The sequence below is a fragment of the Micropterus dolomieu genome, linkage group LG09 (assembly GCF_021292245.1).
Source record: "Micropterus dolomieu isolate WLL.071019.BEF.003 ecotype Adirondacks linkage group LG09, ASM2129224v1, whole genome shotgun sequence".
Lineage (NCBI taxonomy): Eukaryota > Metazoa > Chordata > Actinopteri > Centrarchiformes > Centrarchidae > Micropterus > Micropterus dolomieu.
The window spans coordinates 24,948,714-24,970,006 of NC_060158.1; the positions used below are offsets into that span (position 1 = coordinate 24,948,714).

General features: G+C 40.8%; 1 protein-coding gene across 5 annotated transcripts in view; it reads right to left on the bottom strand.

Moving 5' to 3' along the window:
* Positions 1–21,293, bottom strand: part of col22a1 (collagen, type XXII, alpha 1) — a 41,307-nt gene continuing 20,014 nt past the window's right edge. For 4 of the 5 annotated variants that reach the window (XM_046058712.1, XM_046058709.1, XM_046058713.1 and 1 more), the window contains 27 exons: positions 18,897–19,001; positions 17,839–17,883; positions 17,233–17,310; positions 17,104–17,139; positions 16,965–17,018; positions 16,626–16,670; positions 15,508–15,543; positions 15,296–15,409; positions 14,926–14,979; positions 14,577–14,630; positions 14,390–14,443; positions 14,187–14,240; positions 13,962–14,015; positions 13,777–13,830; positions 13,599–13,652; positions 13,470–13,514; positions 10,951–11,004; positions 10,041–10,094; positions 9,811–9,864; positions 4,781–4,852; positions 4,661–4,696; positions 4,528–4,572; positions 3,190–3,369; positions 3,006–3,072; positions 2,694–2,876; positions 392–469; positions 1–309 (listed from right to left, as the gene is read on the bottom strand). In XM_046058712.1, coding sequence (XP_045914668.1) covers positions 116–309; positions 392–469; positions 2,694–2,876; positions 3,006–3,072; positions 3,190–3,369; positions 4,528–4,572; positions 4,661–4,696; positions 4,781–4,852; positions 9,811–9,864; positions 10,041–10,094; positions 10,951–11,004; positions 13,470–13,514; positions 13,599–13,652; positions 13,777–13,830; positions 13,962–14,015; positions 14,187–14,240; positions 14,390–14,443; positions 14,577–14,630; positions 14,926–14,979; positions 15,296–15,409; positions 15,508–15,543; positions 16,626–16,670; positions 16,965–17,018; positions 17,104–17,139; positions 17,233–17,310; positions 17,839–17,883; positions 18,897–19,001 — 1,953 coding nt within the window. In that variant the 3' untranslated portion in view covers positions 1–115. The remainder of the gene's footprint in view (positions 310–391; positions 470–2,693; positions 2,877–3,005; positions 3,073–3,189; positions 3,370–4,527; positions 4,573–4,660; positions 4,697–4,780; positions 4,853–9,810; positions 9,865–10,040; positions 10,095–10,950; positions 11,005–13,469; positions 13,515–13,598; positions 13,653–13,776; positions 13,831–13,961; positions 14,016–14,186; positions 14,241–14,389; positions 14,444–14,576; positions 14,631–14,925; positions 14,980–15,295; positions 15,410–15,507; positions 15,544–16,625; positions 16,671–16,964; positions 17,019–17,103; positions 17,140–17,232; positions 17,311–17,838; positions 17,884–18,896; positions 19,002–21,293) is intronic. The other variant, XM_046058711.1, reaches the window with a different exon arrangement.

The window sequence follows — 21,293 nt, forward strand, 5'->3', positions numbered from 1 at the left end:
TTGCTTCAGCCCTCCATACTGAGGTTATCTTGAAAAAGAAAAGTTCTTGATTCAGACTGACACGACCAAGTTCATAAATACAGCTGGACTTCAAGCTCTTTGTGTCTCTTCTTTCTTAAGTCCCCTTGACATTTTTGGTGTGGGGTCTGTGTGCCAGGCTGGCGTAGTAGGCACACTGGGTGGGGTCACATTGGCCAGGAGGACCTGGAGGTCCAGGCTGACCGTGGGGGCCGGGGTTTCCTGGCTCTCCCTGGGCTCCAGCTTGTCCTGGGCTTCCGTCTTTACCATAACCAGGCATACCGGCTGGACCTATAGGAGGAAGATAAACAATTAGGGGATCCAGAATGGGTGAAACCAATCTAATCAGAACAGAGTAATAAGAGGTTGTTACCTATCGGGCCAGGCGGCCCTTGTTCTCCTCTGTCACCGACACCAGTTTCTCCCTTTTCTCCTTTTGCTCCTTTCTCACCTGGAAGGAACAGGAAAACAAATTAGTCACTAAGATTTCCACACATTATCAACTGTTATATTTATTAATGAACAATTAACAATGAACAGTGAGCAGTAGTGTATGTTGAAATTTGTTCATGATATACTGTATATATGTATACAGTATATTCATAGTATAACAGAACATATTGGGTGATGTACAGAATGGTAGGGAGTGAGAGAGACGCACTGCACTGAATTTTTCGTTGAAAGCCACAATTTAATACGAAAAGCTTGCTGCACGTTTCTATGTTTCTAGGCAACCGCAGAATCACCTGTCCTTATCCTAACCATTATTTGCTGTGAAGTAAAGTCACAAACCTGATTCAATTGGACAATGGGAAAAAACTCAAATGACATTGGGCACTTTTCTGCTCTGTTTTTTCAGCTTGAGGCGATCAGAGTCTAACCAGCTGCTCACGAGAACATACTACACGGTTCTGACTCGAACCGGCAACCTCGGGTACGGGAGGTGGACACGCTGGGCATCTCTTAAGGTGTTGGGCCTCGCTGGCTTCTGTAACAAGAGCACTGCAAAAACGTGAGGCACTCCAGTCGTCTTAAATAAAGAATACACCCAAGGCGCATGAGCAGCGTGCAAAACGCTTACTGTCTATTGAAAACAACTGGAAAAAGACATGTATTGCAACAACCAACTGTCTGAACAGGGCCTAAGTCAGCAGGTACACACACAGTTACTCTCTTTAAATCTCCAGTCTTTTAGGGCGTGAGATTAAATGTGCAATGAATATCAGTTTAAAGGGAAAAAAGGTGTAAGAGGGCTTACAGTTGGACAGTTAGTGAGCATGTACTGTATATTGTAGAAAGGTTTTGCGGACAGTGGAAAACATTTTTGGTTTGTGAAATAAATGGTTGCACTGTCTGGAATATCAGTCAAACTCCACTGATTCCACTGAAGGAAGTCTACCAGTCTAATATAGTGCTACACAACCTTTGAACTTCTATAATATCTTATGTGGTTGTGGAGGAGTGTTGTCAATCAAACATTTTTAATGGATTTGACGCAGTACAAATGGGGTTTGTCTATTTCATATGTACAAAAACAACACAGTTTTAGGGAGGGTTTCATTTCATTTCGGACTATGTCTTAGCCAGGCGCAGTCGCTTCCTGTTGTCTCCATCGGTTGCATGTCAACCTCACAATCACGACAAGATTTCAGGAAACTGTTCACAACTGTGCCCAGCCAAGAAATAGTCTGGCACCTCACGTAAATCCATAACGTGACATTGTTCCACTTTGTTTTGTGCATGGACTAAACAAACAATATAGAACGTGTTTATTGGTGAGCTTTAGAGGGGCTGGAAGGTGGATTTTGTCTCCAACCCTAACCCTCGCTGATTCCACTCTCTGCTAAGCTAAGCTAACTGTTGCCTCATTGTAGCTCCGTATTCATCACACAGAAATAAGAGTGGTATCATTCTTCTCATCTAATTCTCAGCTCGAAAGCAAATAAGAGTTTTTCAAACTATTACTTTAAATGTCAAGTCAAGTTTATTTCCAACAGCTGACATCGGGCGAAAGGCGGGGTACATCCTGGACAGGTCGCCAGTCCATCACAGGGCCACACATAGACAAACAACCACTCACGCTAACACATAAGGACAATTTAGGGTCATGCCTTTGGACGGTGGGAGGAAGCAGGAGCACCTGGAGAGAACCCACACAGAACATGCAATCTCCACACAGAAAGGCCGGGCAACCAGGGTTTGAACCCGCGTCCTTCTTGCCATGAGGCGACAGTGCTAACCACTGCACCACTGTTCCACCCCCTCAAGTTTATTTAAAGTGTAAAATCACCAACAACATGGTCCCAATATACTTTACAGAAACAACAGAAGGTATCTGAGGGATGTATCTTAAACATCGGATCGCATTCGGATTTGTAATAAAAGTTTTGGCTCAAATATTTGAATTGTTCTTTCTTTTCTCTACAATCTGATGTAGCAGTTAGCCCTGAATGCACTAAATTATATTGTTCACAGCTAATACAGAATGCAATGAGGAAATTCTCTTGAAGACAGCAAGTTGGATAAATCAATGATTAAATGACTCTGAGTCAATAGGCAAAATCTGTGCCCAATTTGAGAACTGGAAACACTGCAGAAACAATAAAGTAAGAGAAACTTTAAAAAGGACCCACACACAACCAATCAGAGTGCTCCAGTATGTTTCTTCGTCCTACCTTTAGGGCCCATGGGTCCCCTGGGTCCTTCTCCTCCATTCTGTCCAGGCATACCGGGTTCTCCAGGGGGGCCAGGTCGTCCGGAACTGCCGTCTTTACCTGGAGGGCCTGGAGGTCCCGGACGGCCCGTTGTACTCTTCACATGGGCTGGCTGGATCTGAGCCATGAGGTAAGCCATTTTGGCTGAACAGAAAAGAAAAATTACTTAAATCTCGTGCTGTCCTACTAAAGTTTTACGACATTAGCCCAAATGAACTAGACATCCCACTGAGAGCTACAGGAAAGACCCAAAAAAGAAATGGCCCCCCTCACCATCTAATTGTTTAGCCAGCTCCTCCTGGATGAGCCGTCTCATCTGCTCCAGTGATACTGACTCTCCCTGAGCCAACAAAGATGTTAATGATTAATTCAATTATTAATACCAGTGCGTATGACTGTCGCATCAACACCGTTTCAAAATCAAATTTAGTTTAAAGCTTTCAGGAATGTGGCTCACCTTTTGGCCTGGGAGACCGGGGTTTCCTGAAGGTCCTTGTGGCCCAGGAGGTCCTAGTTCTCCTGGTGGTCCTGACATGCCCATCATTCCTGTGTGGCCCTTTCTGCCTGGGGGTCCAGGGTTTCCAGGCATACCTGGATCACCTGCGTGTCCCTTATCTCCCTTCACACCTGGGTCTCCCTGCATTAGATGACAGCAATTGTAAATAAGCCTTCAAAATAACTGCTGGATTATTGGACAGTGAGGGAAAAGTATGTATGTTCCCCATCTATTCACTCCTGTATCAGTATCTGTTTATTTCACAAAAATGTCTTCCTGTATCTTATCTATTCGAATCTCATTTATTATTTATTATTAGTTTTCATTTTCTGTGTTATTTTTTTTTCTGCTTTATATCATGTACCTAAATTAATCATATAAAAATGGTAGCCTATTTGAACCAGCGTCGTCAAAAATAAAATCTCTCTGAAATGAGGCAAAATTAAAGGTGGACATGAATGGTGGAAATAGAACAAGGGTGTCAGCAGTGGGAAAATACAAGTCTGAATTGTATGGGGCCACATTGCATGGTTTTCTTTAAGAACCAGTGGTTGTGTGTGTAATGGAAGGGGGCCAGATGAGTGTCCAACTGAGAAAGCTATTGACAAAAATCTGAAAAGGCCTTTTGTTTGCCCATTTTGCATGACCTTCAACTCGTTTTACTGTTCACAGTCAAATCAACACGGTAACAGGCTTCAGTGTCGGATCAAGAGGTACAAATAACATATCAGTCAAGTTTCATGCTGCACTGCCTGAAAAAATCGGACAACTGGCAAAAAGTGAGTGATGAGAGGCCTGGCCAAATGTCTCCATTTTGATCCAAAACCTGCTGTGTTTTTAAATCTGCATCATGAAAAGTCCTGCTGCTTTGGTTACTATCTGTCCCGTCATGTCTCCATTATCACTATCTAATAAAGGTATTCAGTAGCCCTTTCTGTATTAGGGTTGTGTTTTCTGGTCTTGAAGCGGGTTTGTTTTCTTCACTATGTATCATTTGTTTCCTAAATGCTGTGCATGCACAGTCAACTTCTTTTCTTCATTTGCTTGTGTTTGTCAAATTGTATGTGTTTACTTGAATACAAGATCAGAAATGATAAGAAGCATGTTTTCTAAATCCGTCAAGGACATTCTTCCATTGTTTGTAGCTGCATGTGTGTATGTGTGTGTATTTCGACTGGACTGAGTTATCTGCATCCCTCAACTGCAGGTTTGACACTTCTATCTTCAGTCTATTATGAGCACATTATCTGTTTATATCAAAATCATGTATTTGTATTTGCTTACATCTCTAGTACTCACCTTATCTCCTTTGAAGCCACGATCGCCAACTCTGCCCGGCATCCCCTACAAAACATCCAAAGCAGTGGATGTGAGCAAGATATCTGTATATATTATATCATATTAGTCATCACTGGTCTTATGAAGTGCGTACCTGCTTTCCTTCTGGGCCTACTGGACCAGGTGGACCCTGTAAATTAAGATAAAAATTTACATTACACAGTCGCATTTAATTTATTTAATTTTATCAAAATATCACAAATCTACCACTCACCGCGGGGCCTTTAGGCCCACTAAAGCCTGGTAATCCTGGGTTGCCGGCGTCTCCCTTGTCTCCCCTAAGACCCTGTATAACAGCAGAGACATGGCCGCTCATCACATGGCACACACGTGACACACTGCACTTCTAAAAGCCTCGCTCGCTGTAGAGGATTCAGCAAGATTAACATTTAGCTGCAGTTCTTATCAACATGCAGCAGTGCTGTGGATAAAAATCTCATAAATCACTGTTGCAGTGGGACATGCCAGCTTGGAGAGATTAAAATTCATATTTACAGGGAACATATGGGCCAAGCTGGTTATGGCAACCACAGAGTGAAGGAATCTCTTAACGCTTGCAGAAAGAATGTTTCACTTTCTCTTCTTTATATTCTTGAATAGATATGCGATCTTCTCTGCTTCTTTCCACTCACGTCGCCCTCCTTTTTCTGTGTGTTAAATTTGGCCATCTGATAGCATTTTTGCCAATATCAGATCCTGCCTCTAAATACCTTCACCCTCCACTGAAATCCTCTTCTAACCTTTCTGCATCAGGTCCCTGCCCTCCTCCCTCCTCCAGGCTATTTCTGCTGATCTGCTCCCTCTGCTGACAGATATCATCAACTCCTCTGTGATAGCTGGCTGCGTATCGTCTGCCCTCCAGTTAGCAACACTTACTCCTCCTCCCAGGAAACCATCCTTCAGCCCACAGACCGGTGTGCAGCTCCATCTATTTCTTTCCAAAACACATTTTGTTGCCAATGATACAAACACGTCAAAAAAAAAAAATATAAATAGCTGCCTCAATCATCATCTTTACTAGATTTTATTCCTTGCTACATATTATATCTGCCATGATGATCTGCCTCTCCCTTCCTCTTCATCTCCACTGTCACCTTATAAACTCTGATCGCTGAACCCTCGCAGACTTTAATTAACCTCATCTGTGTGCTCAGCGAAATTGTGAGAGTACATAGAGTAAAAGGGCTCGAGGAGCACTGTGAGGACTAGGCCAGCACTTTGAAATGACTTTACCAGGGCAGTAAAGTGCAACGCTTAAACATAATCAACATGGTCATGCCTTTGTGGAATAAAGAACTGCACATAGTGTTTGCTGATATACCGTAAAACTTAAATTAATAGCTCTGGTTTTTATTTGCTAAAATTGCTGAATTTATTATTATTTTTTTTTATTATTTATTTAAAAGGGACAGTGCATATTAATGGGCATCTTAGCTTTTCATCAATGTAAATATGCCAGAGTTAGCCCAAAGACTATTTTACATCTGTAGTCCCCCGTCAAGTCATCACACTAGGCTACAAGGTAATACAGCTAAACCTTGAAATTGGATACGATACACACAATTTAAGAGACGCCACAATTTTCAACATCATATTATAAAAGACACCACAGTTTAGCAGACAGGGTTATGTAATTTAAGGTGCTGTTTATGCAGTAAAGTGCCATTCTATGAAATAATGTTCAATTTAATTATGTTAAAGAGCTGTTTGGTGCAGGAGAGTGCTGCATCTCGTACAGCAAACACACACATATACGCATAATTGACCCTGCCTATATTTAGGACAGGCGTACACATGAGACAGGCCTTGAATTTCTTTCACACAAAACTGAAATAGCTTACTATGAAACAGTTTATTTCAAACAGTATGAATATTGTTTATTGTATGGAGTGTGTAAATCAGACAAAAATTACCATTAAATCTAAAATGGCAGAGTTCCTGTCGGGTTTAGGCAATGGCTCCAAGAGGCTAATTTGTATATTTGTACAGTACATGTGCCACAGAAAGTTTGTACATTTAGCTAAAACGTGCCGGGGGGCTGCTTCTTTGAAGGTCACTTCCTATTGTCAGCAAGTGGCGCTCTGACTATGGGTGAATATTGGCATGTGTTCAGGGCAGGACTCAAAACAAACGTTTAAAATTTGGTACAGATCTGAGCATGTACAGTTAAGTTACAAGAACTTCCTGTGTCACGGCGAAGGCTGTAACTTCGCCACCATGCCACCGCCACGCCGTTTTACAACAAGGCATCTTCAATGTGTTAAGAGTTTTCTGGGACCAATTTGAAGTTGATATGGCCAACATCCTAGGAGTAGTCCTTCACAGCATAAAACGTGACATTTCCTGTTACCAGCAGGTGGCACGGTGACTTTGAGTGAATGATGGCATATGGATGTGTTCAGGATGGGGCTCTATCATACTATCATACATGTCAAATTTGGTGCAGATGTGAGCATGTACACTGAAATTATAACAACTTCCTGTTTCGTGGCTAATCGTTGATTTTCGCCGCTACGCTCGTGGACGAAAACTCACCGTTTGTACAACTTTTAATCGGCAACAGGTTTAGACTGCACAGCGACAATTTGAAGTCGATTGGAGTAATTCTCTAGGAGTTTGTTAAAGTACGAAGTGTGTAAATCGGCAAATATGACCATTATATCCAAAATGTCCAACTTCCTGTTGGGTGTGGGACATCACTCCAAGATGCTTTTTTGTATGTCCGCAAAGAGCTCACAAAGTACTAATTTATTATGCGCATGTACAGTACAATAATTCAGGGCTTATTAGCCTATGGTATAGCCTACTGTGGTATCGCTGTCACAAATGTTTGATGAACTTAATGAACTGACATGGTAAACTGAGTACTACTGGCTCTCCTTTTTTAACAGATTTTTTAACCTATTAATCAGGGAAATACATGTGCTGACAAATATACGTTACCAAATGATTTTCATAAACATAGCATGGCTTATACAGATAAATTATAAGATCGCTGAACATATTTAGCAGTCAGCAGAGGGATTTATTAGTGGTTTAGCTTTGGAAATAATGCTGAGGTCACATATCTGTTATCATTAAATCCTGTGGTTGGTTTGTTTGCTTTAACACCATAAGCGAACCGCACCTGAGTTCGTTTGAAAGCGTAGCGAGACCACCTCTTCAAGGTGGTTGGTTGCTACATTCACACCTGCCCAAATGAACCGCACCAAGGGGGCAAACAAACTCTATGGCGATTCAACCGAACTAAATGAGGCAGGTTTGAAAGCACCCTCAGACAGTATCAGTACCTACTGCAACTGATGGGTAGTGATGTGCGGATCGATCCCAAAGTATCGATATTTCTGATACCGACGTTTCCTGCTCTAGGATCGATACTCATATAAAAGGATTGATATCTAAACTCAGTCATTTGGAGTGAGTGTGTGTTTTATCATAAGTATCTTACTGTCACCAGGATGGTCTAATTATACTCTGGTATCGGCAATACCAGCCTGGGTATTACTTGGTATTGGATCGGATAGGAATTAAGTGGTATCGCACATCACTACTGATGGGCCTCACTTGTAAGGTAGTACAGTTTTTGACTTCAACACATGTCCACAACACTGTCACTAGACACAGACTCACCCCTTCTTTTTCCACAAAGATTACTCGATAAGATTCATATTGTTGTACAATGGACAGATAAAAACAGATGTAACTGAGATGTTGTATGATGTATTTCACACATTCTTCTCCCTTGTCAAAACCTGATGCCTACATTGCCCACAGTGCAACTCGCCAGCAGCTGGATCTGAGATTCAGGTGTGTGTTGCTTGTAGCAGGTAGCCTCTAGTTTCAAGCACAGATGAGACTAGAAGCTGGTAAACTCACTTCTTCCTAACTCCTCACCCGCAGATTTGTTTTTGCTGACTCAAATGACATCACTTGAGTCCACACAGCTCCCTCTGGAGACACTAAAGCTGTTTAAAGCTTTTTTTCACATATGCAGTTGTACTCCCCAACACCTGGAAACAGACTTGATCTGTAAAAAAGGTACATTCCCCTGAAGTCACATATACAGAGTGATTTGTAATGATCTATCTTACATTCATATCTATAATCAATGCATCAATAAAATGCATCTCTGGTATGAATATTGAAACTTCTCACCAGAGACTGCCATGCTCTTGCTCTATGCCAGCACCAGGAGATAGCTGGCTTAATCTGCTGTTAATATAAGGTAGTTTTAAATACCAGCAACACTTGCAGTTTTTTTTAAATTGAATCTCTCTCTCTTTTTTGTAGGTATTTCAGGGGAGAGAGAGAGACAGGGTATGACACCCCAGTCAAATCCTATTTATCAGGAACAGGCCTAAAACGTGCTAAACTCCCTGTTTAACTGTTAAAAGGATGAAATGTTATTAAGCTCCTTTATGGACATGACTTAACTGTACACAGAACTTCGTGATCTCTGATGTTCATTTTTGTTTGGAAATACCTCCTTTGGATTTGGTGCATTTTTTCCTCAATTAAAATGTTGTAATGTTAATGCCTTTTAAATATATTTACTACTTTATCTACTAATACTTTGCACTCAACTTAACATGCACACCTTGGCTGATACCTCTAAATCAACACAGGACAACCTTGACAAGTCTGAGCTTTTTTCCCCCTCGATACTTGCTGCCCTCCCAATCCCAGCATGACCTTGTTTGCATTCCGCATCATCAGATGATTCAGAACCTTTGTCGCCAGGGACTCTGCATGGGTATTGCACTTGTGAAATGCAAAACCTTAACGTGGCACGCAAACCCACTGAGGGTATTATAGGCCTTGTGCCTCAAGGTGATGGTCCACTCCAACCTGTTCCCTATCCTCTGATCAGTTTTCTTGCAACATGGTCAACTCCTTGCAATCCTAGCTCACCCAGGGGGGAGTGATGTTCCCACCCTGGTCAGGGCAACATTTACCCTAATCTTCACAATAATGATTTGACAGCTCATCTCTTCTAGAAGCACTTCTCATCCTCCTCTCGCTTACAGTGACTGCTCTGTTGGCCCAGCAAATGCTACTTCTTTCTTATGTCCTTCCTGCTTTCTCTACTGAATGTGTTCATTCTGTGAAACAAAGACTCTCGTTCTCCGTTTTTATTGAGTTGTTGTGGTGAAATGTTTAGGTGTTTCTATTGTTTGTTAGTCATTCGAGAGCCTGTTGCAAATAGATTTTTAAGATTATGCACCATAGGAATAGATAACTTACTGGAGTTCCAGGTAGACCAGCTTTCCCTGATGGTCCTGGTTCTCCTTGCTTGCCCTGGGATGCAAAAGAAGGGGGAAAAAAGACAGAATGAGAAAATCGATGGGGAAGGACAGCAAGAGAAAAGACTTGAGTGCCACTTTGTGTCCATATCTATCCGTCTGCTTGACACTGTGCTGCGTCTGTCTTCTGTTTGTGTCAGACAGCCTTGCTAGTGATTGAAAATGACTCACTGGCTCTCCTCTTGGTCCACTAAGTCCTTCTCGGCCTGGAGGTCCCATAGAGCCCTGCAAGAACAAAAAATAGGCAGTTTCATTATGTTGTCCACATGCTGAAAGGGGAGGGAAGGATCTTAACCATATCTCATCTGGTGAGAAAAACTTTATCTTTATTGGAATCCACCATCTCCTGCAGTCGTGACTTAAATCTCACCTCCGCTTTTTGTGGGAGACGTAGGTGGAAAAATATTTTATTTTTATTACTGTGAGAACATTCTGTCTAAGCCCCACAGCCAGGGTTTTTGGTGAAGTGTTACATCCTGCTAGTAGACAAATGGGGGAGATAAAAGTGCTGCAGCCTTTACATGTGTATGTGAGAGGGATTTCAGTTTGTCATTTGACGAATATGAATGGGAGGAAACTCATACTAAGTCAAAAGATATGAAGTTAAAATGGCGTCCATACTGGACCTTTAGTATTAAATAGACATGACTAAAGATTATTCTGCTGGAAATTTTGCATTCTGACCAAAACATTTTTAATCTCAGGAGTTTTATTTGCATTCTATCTACCAATAAATGATCGGGTCCAGACAGCAATAATGACTGTTCTCAGGAACTGGAATGTGCCTTAGGAGTGGCTCCTTTTCAGAACTGGGTGACTGAGATGAAAGAGTAGAGGGAATAATAGGGAAGCCAGATATTTGCCGTGGGGTATGTCCATTTCTTTTAAATCCATAAAAAAAATAAGGTAGAGGCATACTGATCTGTGTTAGAATCCATGCTTTTGCTGTTTTGTTGTTTTAAATAATTCATTAATTTTATCACATAAATACGAGAAACTGCATTTTTCCTCCTGATTGTTCTAATTTCACTGTGCATGCATATAGAAAATAAAAATTGCTAATAGATATGGTTGAACATACCTCCTTTCCAGGTTTGCCATCACGTCCAGGTAATCCAGACTTTCCATCTTCTCCCTGATTCGGTGAGATAAGATATGAAATAAGAGAAACATCGAGGCCTAATTTAAGGTCTTGGAACAGAGCAACAAAAAACATTTCTATCCAGTTTGGTTTGTTTTTTTATAGTGCCATGTTCTTCAAAAGCCCAATTCAGCCAAGAGGTGAGTTATTTTACTGCTAAGTTAAAAATGATGCTCTTAATGTACTTAATATTATATATGCATATATATCATATTAGCTATGAAGTTTTCATGTAGTTCCTCAAATTCTAATGAGTTTCAACTATGTCATTATTATCTAGTATTAAGACTGACGGCAGCAACGTATCCTATATGAAGCATTTATGAACAGTAGGGAAAAGAAACTAGAAAATAAGACTCTTTGAAAACACAATAAACTACAAGCTGTATTTGTAACATTGCAAAGCATGGAGCTCTAAAACTGGCACTATATAGTGTTCGCAAGCTAACGTTTTTAGCATTAGCTTGCCCGCTAAAATGTTTTAGCTGCTGTTACAGGAGTTTACACAGTGTTACTGCAACGGTATATGTAAAGGCAGGATATAAAGGCAGGGGACTGCAGCAACTAAAAGCACATTTTTTAAACAGCAAATCCTGAATTGGGTCAAACATAACAGCAATCAACATCCTAAGCTAAAGCATGAAATTAAGAGAACCCTATTCCATGTGTTTAGCTTGCAGTGTTTTCATGTAAGGCTAGCAAGCCACAAACCCTCTACATCTGGCCATACATAAACACAATCACCTAATTATTAAGCATTAAAAATGATAAATATTATATTTTATTTTAAGCTCTTATATGTAATTAACTAAATGTACTATGTGTTTGGTTATTTTTCTTTACCTCATCTGATATCCTTTACTGCATTTTGTTGATTTTTGTGCTCCATAATGTGCATACAGTATTGTATTGCCCACAGAACAGATAAAGGCAACTTGCGATCCATGTAGTTATGAAGATGACACTTCTACGTTGTACTGACCGTACTGTGCTAAGTCTATAGGCTACTTATTATTGTATACATCAACTTTTCCCGAAAAATAGTGAATTTAATTTCGGTATTGACTGACATTTAGTGACAGTAATTATAAGCAGTAGAGGGCAATTTTCAGTTTGTCCATGGAAACCCTTCATTGTTCATCTAATAAGTTGTCTGCTGTCTGTGTGGCAGTGCAGGCCGCAGGGCTGAGAGGCTGCCTGCCTCGCTGTGGCTCAGTTAGAGCTGTCTGTAATGAGCCATGCTATTGGTCACGGCATTCTGACAGCAACTTTCCTGCGGGTGTGTGCCGTGTGAGAGACAAAGCAGCAGGTGCAGAGATTCTCTCGGAGAAGATGTGTGGAAAAAGTGCCAGACATACTGAATCTTCACATCGCAATGCGGCATGCCGAGAACTGGATGTGTGCTTTTGCCTGAACTCCTGCAGTGAACAGTTCAAGATAGGACTGTTGAGCAGAGCAGGTTAGCTTTCTAAATGCATAATCTAATGTTCCTCACCGGCTTTAACTGCAGTTAAGTTTGAAGATGCTGTAGTTTTCAAATCCAAGAATGCTGATACTTACAGGGAATGTTCTTCCACATATGTAATTTCATAAATTTTTTTTCTGCTGTTTGTGTGGTCCATTTAACTATTTTTGTAGCAGTTTTACTATTGTCATTTGATCAAGATAAACCATTTGAAAACATTTCTATGTTATGTCAAACTTTAATAGAGGACACCTTACTGCATTAGGCCTGTAGAAACACTAGACTTAGGTAGCTGTTCCAGCATGCAGCGCCACTGACTTGTTGCCTGGAAAACTGCACATCTCATCAAAATAGAGCAAAAACTCTGTCACCGAACATATACAGAACAGCACCGGGGTAGATTTTCTTCTTTTTCATACAGTGTCAGATTCTTTAAACCATTTTAGCCCACATTTTTTATGGTGAAGTGTTTAAATTGAACAGTGCTGGCACAAAATGTGGAAGCTTTAACTGCATGCCCTTGAAAAGTAAAAGGAGAAATGCTGCTGCTTCTTGTCCTTTGAAGTTATGTGTTCTTTTTTTATTCATGGAATTGCAGAAATGGGTAAAATTTCATTGCAGTTGCATTGCACCAATGTGCGGTGTTAATTTACTTTGACATAGTAAAGAAGGTAAGACATTTCAAGCATTAAACTTGTAAGCTAAAAATAATTTTACGAGTCTTACACCACATGGAAAATATAAAAATATTGTATAAAATAGTTTGTACAATTAAAAGCTTGTACAGTTTATTTTATACACCACTGATATGTCCCTTTCTCCCACTATTTTTATCATAGCAACACGTGAGCAAAGTAATTGTGGCTCACTACAGATGCTGAAGCTCATTAGGCAGGGAAATTGTGCTTAAGAATAACTAATAGCACTGTTTGTGTTTCTTAAATGCAAACTGACCTGTTCAAATACATGAAAAACAAAAAAGCAGCACACTGACCTTAGGTCCTGGAGCTCCAGGTTCTCCTCTGTGGCCTTTAAAGCCCTGTATAGATACAGCAGTGAATCAGTCACAGCAATCTGCACTGCCAGCTTCCTTCATCAGATCTATTTACTGGTGGTTACTTACCGGGGGTCCCCTGAGCCCAGGGTTTCCTGCTGGTCCAGGTTCACCTTGCTTGCCCTGACATGAAAACAGAAATAGCTCCAGCATCATCATCTGGTCACATAATACTATCAAATCTTTCTAAAAACAGACAGTTTCTTGTAGAGATTAATGACATTGTAAACATCTCCATCTTACTTACAGGTTCTCCTGTTTCACCTGGTCTGCCATCCTTTCCCATTTTTCCAGGCTCACCCTGCAGATCAATGAAATTCATCATTTAGCATCTGCAACTGTAAAGACCTATTTACAACTCACTGTTTACACCCAAGTGCAGGAATGGTATCTATATATTCATGATGTTGTAAATCAAATCATTTTTCTTACAATCAAACCAGGAAGACCCGGTGGTCCCTGGATTCCTTTGAGACCCTCCTTGCCCTAAGTGAAAACCAGCAAACACAAACAGGTCACCAAAGAAAAAGAAATGATTAATGGCCGCTATTACCACACATGCTGGCTGACCTACAAGTTACAGGGAGGAGGTTTGTTCAATAATGACACATGGGTAATATGTTTTCCGAGGGGAATGTACATGGAGTGCATCCCGACCTTTTCTCCAGGGGGCCCCGGGGGACCGACAGGGCCAGGCTGTCCATCGCTACCCTGAAGAGGAAAGAGACAGTGTCAGTGGAGGTCAAAATAAATAATATCCACATAAATGAGCTCTGTTTACAAAAAACTTAAGTAGTTAGACCATTTCAAGTGCATATACTGACAGAAATTAAGATAATTAGCCCGAAACAGTAACTTACAGGTGTACCCATTAAGCCAGGAGTACCTGGATGGCCAGGGGGTCCTGGGTGACCCTGTGAAAGTGATTAAAGTATAATTATGTGATTCATATCAGACAAAATTGTAATGAAGGTTTTCTTCAACAGAGAGAGAAAGGAGGGGAAGCGACAGATAAGCGCCAGACTCATGACTCATGAACAAACATACCTTGTCTCCTTTGTCTCCCGGGCCTCCAGGAGGTCCTCGATCACCTTTAATACCCTGTGGTGAAAAAGAAAAAAAGATCATGTAAAATGCCATATTTCAAGAGGAAAGACATCTGACAAACTATGTGTCAAAGGAAAATAAAACCTCAAAATTTTCAAAATATTAAGGAAAAGGATGTAGCAGTATTGTTATATTGCTTTTGAAATATGATCCAATACCTTTTCTGAGTGGTGTTTTGATATTAAACTTGTCACCATATTACCTGAACCTTGTGAGGTAAAAAAAAACACTTGATAAAAGCAATTAATTAGCATAAAGCCTTTTGGGAGCCATAAGTGGCGCGGCTTGCCTTTCCACCGTCAGCTCCAGGCGGCCCTTGAGGTCCGGCTTGTCCTGGCGGGCCCTGTAACGACACAGCAGAGCATCAGTCTCTGTCCGGGCAGACAGTGCTGAGCGCCGTCACCGGGCCCTAATCGTTCACCGCTGCCCCCGAGCTAATGATGCAGATAGAGCTCCTCCATCCGTCGCACCAACTGTGATTGATGATGACAAACGTGCAGCTACGACCTCATGCCTCACTTAGGGCTAATATAGTGGAGACACCCACTTTATAAAAGTCCTTTAAATATGAGCACAGGTATCATAATAGTCTTTCTTTACGTCACAGGAGAAGTGAGATTATCAGCCACAATGGTTGAATATTAATGACTGTGTCCTACTTGGTAACCATCTTGACCATCTTTCCCTGGAGGTCCCAGGTGTCCTTTATCCCCCGGGACTCCTGGGAGACCGGGTGGTCCGGGTGGACCTGCAGGGCAGTCTGAGCAAACATCCTAAAAGATGGCAGAGACATGTTGGGGATGAAGTGGTCAGTCTCAGGATCCAAACATTAAGTCTTTTCTCATTGAGAAGTGGTGGAAATGCTCCTTACCTTCAGATTGAGGTCAGAGAGGTCTGCTGCCTTTCCCTGAAAGACAGTGAACCAGAGAGGTAATCAACCAGGGAGCGCATGATTAGGGGTCTCTCTTCAGTAGGCGACCTAGGGTTCTATTCCAAAAATGTCCATATATATATTTAGTATGCGGGCGGCACGGTGAACTAGTGGAGAGCACTGTGGCTTCACCCCAGACCTTACTGTATGGAGTTTGCATGTTCTCCCTGTGTCTGCGTGGGTTCTTTCCGGGTGGAGTTCAAGTCCTGACCTGCAGACTGGTCAAGTGTTTCCACACTAAATTAGGAAAACCATTTCTCTATGGACCTCAGTCTCTGCGTATGCTGTAAGATTTCCATCAGGTAGAACTAAAGTGGGTAGCCCAAATCATGAAAACCAGCTGCACATCAAAAAAGGCATGTCTGTGCATACTTGTGATCATGGGGCAAGTCAAGGAAAAGGTCTTTGGATTTAAAGCATCCACTAAATGGCTACAAAATGTGCACTGTACCAATGGTGTTTCAATTTAATCTTGTATCATGTGTTAAACTTAAGTATCTTGTGATAAACCTAAAACACTGCATAATTTGTTTACATCTACATAGGGGCGATATGGCCAAAAATGTTATCACGATAAAAACATTTCATACCGTTCAATATCGATGATTATCACGTTAAATGTAAAATCATTATTTATTTTAAGTTTAAAGGCTGATTTTTGCTCCTGAGTGAAAGCTGAAGAAACCAGATGGTTAATTGAGGTTTCTTTATGGTCTGAACATGACAAACACTTGATGGTTGTCAGTGGGTTACTTCACAAAGCTGAGGTACAATATTCAAAACGATTCTGATAAAATCTTTTTTCAATAATTATGATTAGGAAATCTTTTTTCCAGTCCCTTTTTTCCTCAACAAAATAAACATGACTAATAGAAAAATTAAGTGCTAATTTGTTTGTGATTCATAAGGAAAAATTACATTGCAATAATTATAATTTTTGTTTAATGTTTCACTTATACAATATGGGACATATTGAATAAAGTGAAATATAGTCGTTAAATCAACCACAGGAGAATAAACACAACCAGTAGTTGTTCCCTGCCAGTTTCTGTACTTACAGGCTCTCCTGGTGATCCCTTCTCTCCCGGTCTTCCCGGTATACCCTGCATGTGTAGCAAAGGCGGATCAAATATATAAATAAGAACTATCAATGAATACAGACAAAATATATGATATAACCATTAAAAGATTTTTACGAAAACTTTGACGTCATGATGTCACTTTTCACCACAACGTTTTTGTCCTACAATCAAGTAAAGCAGATCGGACCAGGTATGTGACTGGCTGCTGCTTCAGTCTAAGCAATGAGTCACTTTGGGTCTCCATAGCAACGGATCCATGGGTCTCCAAGCAATAAGACATGTGCATCAAATAATCTATTCATTCATTGGGCTCACATTATGTCCTGCTGGGCCCTGAGGACCGGCGACTCCTTGAGCACCCCTCAAGCCCTGGAACACGGATAAACCAACATTAGGGAAATATATCATTTTTATAGACAAATATATGCAATATTCATTTTTAGAAAACATTTACTGCAGGTCCAGGATCCCCCTTATTTCCCGGAGGCCCCTGCAAAAACAGAAACATTATACATTTCAAAATGTGTTAATAAAATGCAGTGGAGGGAGTTAATGTAACACTGGCTGGCATCGGCGCTCATACCGGTGGTCCCATTTTGCCTTCTCCTGCAGGACCCCGTTCCCCTGGTGACCCAGGATCTCCTCGTGACCCTGGTTGGCCCTGGGAGAAAAACAAAACAAAGTTTTCTTCACAATCCTGCTCCTCAGATAATGTCAGTACTACCCTAATGTTTGGCTAAGAGTCTCGCTTGGCACAGAAACTGTCACATTCAGCGATGCCTGCTGATCCCACAAATACCACTCTGTTTTTAATCTGTAATAAAAAAAAACAATCTGCAGTTGACATTTTGGTGCTCAGAAGAGAAAACGTATCGATGATGAGGGTGAGCGACCTGACACCATAAATCCCACAAATGCCTGTGTCCAGTCGCTCCCATTCTGTGCCTTCGACATGAAGCTCTTCACAGCTCATAATCAGAGCAATGGTCACAGTGCAGTGGACACAGAAATTGCTTTTTGCTGCTTTCAACGAAAATGAATTGTTTTTCTCATCCATGCCCCCAAAAATTGTTTTTCATATCATCAAAAGAGCTCCTGTTCATGATTTAAACAAAACACACACCTCAGGCAACATACAAAGCTTGCACACATGCACGCACTTTCTTGCAAACTTCTAAAATGACATTACCTTTAGCCCTGGGGGGCCTTGAATTCCCTGTGGTCCTGGTTCTCCCTGTAATATCACAAATGACATCAATCAAATTACATGCTACTCAAACACTGGAATTAAGCCTCTTTTGAATCAATCATGTAGAGTCAAATAGTGTGCGAGTTGCTATTCTTTCCGCACACAACTGTAGCGAGGCCTCAGGGCCGCACCTGGCAGCTGTAAAAACGAAGAACTGCTGTGAGCCAAATCTGTTGTGCTCCTGTGTTTCTTTAATGTGATATGTCTTAACAACGCTTTTCCTGTTTGTTCCTGCCTCATCAGCAGGTCGGCCACATGTCTGGGCTGAAAAATGATGAAGAAACATATTGAGCTGAAGCTCAAAATGTGCCAACTCAGGCTCGTTTTCTTCCCAGTCAAACTGTGCTGTGGTTCACCATGTACTACAGGCATGGAGATGTTTACAAGCAGAACACGTACATATGGAATACAAGAGACCGCTCAGAGGCACATAAATGAGGTTTCTATTAGTGTATGAATATGGGAAGTGAACTGATGATCATGCATTTCTATTATCCAAATATATGATATGTTTAACAATGGCATGTCGTATCTCTTAAACCCCGCTGACCTGTGAATGGATCAGTCCTTACACACTTTCTATTTCATCTAACTTTATATCAAAGATACAACATATATTGGGTAACATGTACAAAATGATGCACAAGACATCTGTAATATTTGCATCTGCTGGAATGATGCAGCTATAAACAGATCTTTCACACGTTCAGGAAAACTCGTACATTCATATTCAATGGAGAGGTGGAATAAGAAGCTAATATATATATATATATATACGTGTATAATATATATATATTAGAAATTAGATCAATATTATGACAGATATTTTTTGTTAATTTTCAACAACAGAATTTCACTTTAGTTTGATGGCTGTTTCTCTTTAAAGGCCCTAATACCAAATTATTTACATATACATGAAAAAAACTTTCTGTCACAAAATGTTTGACTAAACGTTATCCAAGTCATAAATGGCATGTGACAGAAAAAAAATGTCTTACACTTTGCCCGTCTTTCCCCTTCCCTGGTGGTCCAGGAGGTCCAGTCAAACCAGGCTCTCCGGGTGAGCCTGTGGGACCTGCTTGTCCTGGTTTACCTGGATCACCCTAAAATGAATGTCACATTAAAGAAAGAACTTTATTGACTCTCCAGGCTACATCAGGTATAGTATGTCAGCACGTGCCTTAGATACTCTTATGTGAAACATTTTTGTTTTATTTAGAACTCTACATTGTGTGTGATTTCTACTATCCATGGCAAATTATAGGCTAATTACAATATTACTCTATGTGTAGTACTTGCGTTGTGATTGGAGGTGCCTTAATTGTTTATGAGCACATAAACCCATCATATAGATTTGATTTGATTTGATAGCCTTTATTGTCCCTGAAGGGTAATTTGTTTTGCAACAGTAGTTAATACACATCAACCAAATAATAAATAGAATCTAAAACATAAAAACATAAAACATACAATAGGTGAAATATAGAGCACTATATATCCATAACTCCTGTGTTACAATATATGTGCAACAGCAACCAGGCCTACAGTTTGTTTAAAAACCGAACAGCTAACGGAACAAATAATCTCAAATATCTATTTGATTTGGCCCTCCTAGGGAAATGTACCTCCTCCCTGATGGCAGAAGTTCAAACCCTGCAAGATGAGGGTGTCGAGGGTCCACCAAGATGGCCTTTGCCTTTCGAATGGCTCTCTCTTTAAAAACATGTTCAAGACCATTCAAATTAGTGCCAGTGGTGTTTTGGCAAAGTTTAACAATCTTCCTCAGACTATTTTTGTTAACCATGCTGGGATTGCCAAACAAGCAGGTCAGTGCAAAAGTTAAAATTGACTCGATAAAAGATCAATAAAACATTTTCAAAAGTGATCTGTCAACGTTAGAACCCCTCAACTTCCTCAAGAAAAACAATCTCTGGTTGGCCTTTTTACAGATGGAGTCGGTGTTGGCATCAAGTCAATTTATCATCCAGAAGGGTGCCCAAGTACCTATATTGGCTTACTGTCTCTACGGCTCTGCCATTGATAAGCGAAAGTCGATCAGCATCTCTTTAGTCTTGAAGACACTGAGTTGCAAGTATGAGTCATTACACCATTTGATAAAATTGTTAAGGACTGCGCCATGACCCACCTCATGATCCTGCAGGAGGCTGACAATCACAGAGTCATCTGCAAACTTAATCATGAACCTGGACTTAAATGTACTCTGGCAGTCATTGGTGTAAATTACAAATAATAAAAGCGACAAGACACACCCCTGGGGTGATCCTATAGAACACATCAATGACTCAGACAAAGTGTTATTAACACGGGTTCTTCGTAACCTCATTGTCAGGAAGTCAACGAGCCAACATATGGTTCCTGAGTCGATGCAAGATTTGTTTCCTCTCCAGCTTTATTTCCTTTTTCACCAACTTCTGAGCATCTCTTTGCTGGTGATTGTCACCCTGGTGAAAAGCTAGCCTTTTCTGAATGAGACTGTTCTTGAGGGATTTAGTAACCCAGGGCTTATTATTAGGATACACTGTGATTGTCTTCCTGGGAATAATCATTTGCTCACAGAAAATAATGTAGTTCATCCAAGTCTGTGCAGGACTCTTTAAAAACATCCCAATCAGTACTGTAAAAACAGCCAATCAGTTCCTGGATAGCGCCCTCTGTCCACACAGAAACTTCTTTGCGCTCAACTTTCCCTTTCTTGAGGGCCGGTTAATAGATCGGGGCTAGAAAGACACAGTTGTGATCAGAAGAGCCTAATGGCACCATTGCACAGGATTTATATGCACCCTTTAAGGTGCCATAGCACAAGTCCAGCACTTTATCATATCTTGTTGGACAGGTTACATACTGGTAAAAATGACTGAAGGGCTTTTTAAGACTACAAGAATTAAAATCACCAAGTATAAAATGCGGTGCATCAGGGGAAATGCTTTGCAAACGATGCACAAGTTTAACAATAGTGGATGTTGCATCTATCATGTTGGCTCTAGGATGAATATAAACCACTGTCATAAATACTTGCGGGATTTCCAGTGGTAGATAGAACGTAGAACGAGCGCAGTGAAATTTTGATTTTAGGGCTACAAATAGATTCCCTTACAACGACAGTCTTACACCAGCTTGAATTGACATAGAAGCACACGCCCCCTCCATGTGCTTTGTCAGCTGTGCGTCACAGTCTGGCCAAATATATATATATATATATAAATATATAGGCTGACCAAAGCCATTGATTTCAAAATCCCGGTTCAAGTCATGGTCTGTTAACCAAGTTTCAGTCAGAACGATCAAACAAGCGTTTTTATATTCCGGTATATACTTCACATTCGCTTGCAGAGCCCGACTAATATGGAATTTTTAAGACTGATGCCCATTTTGAT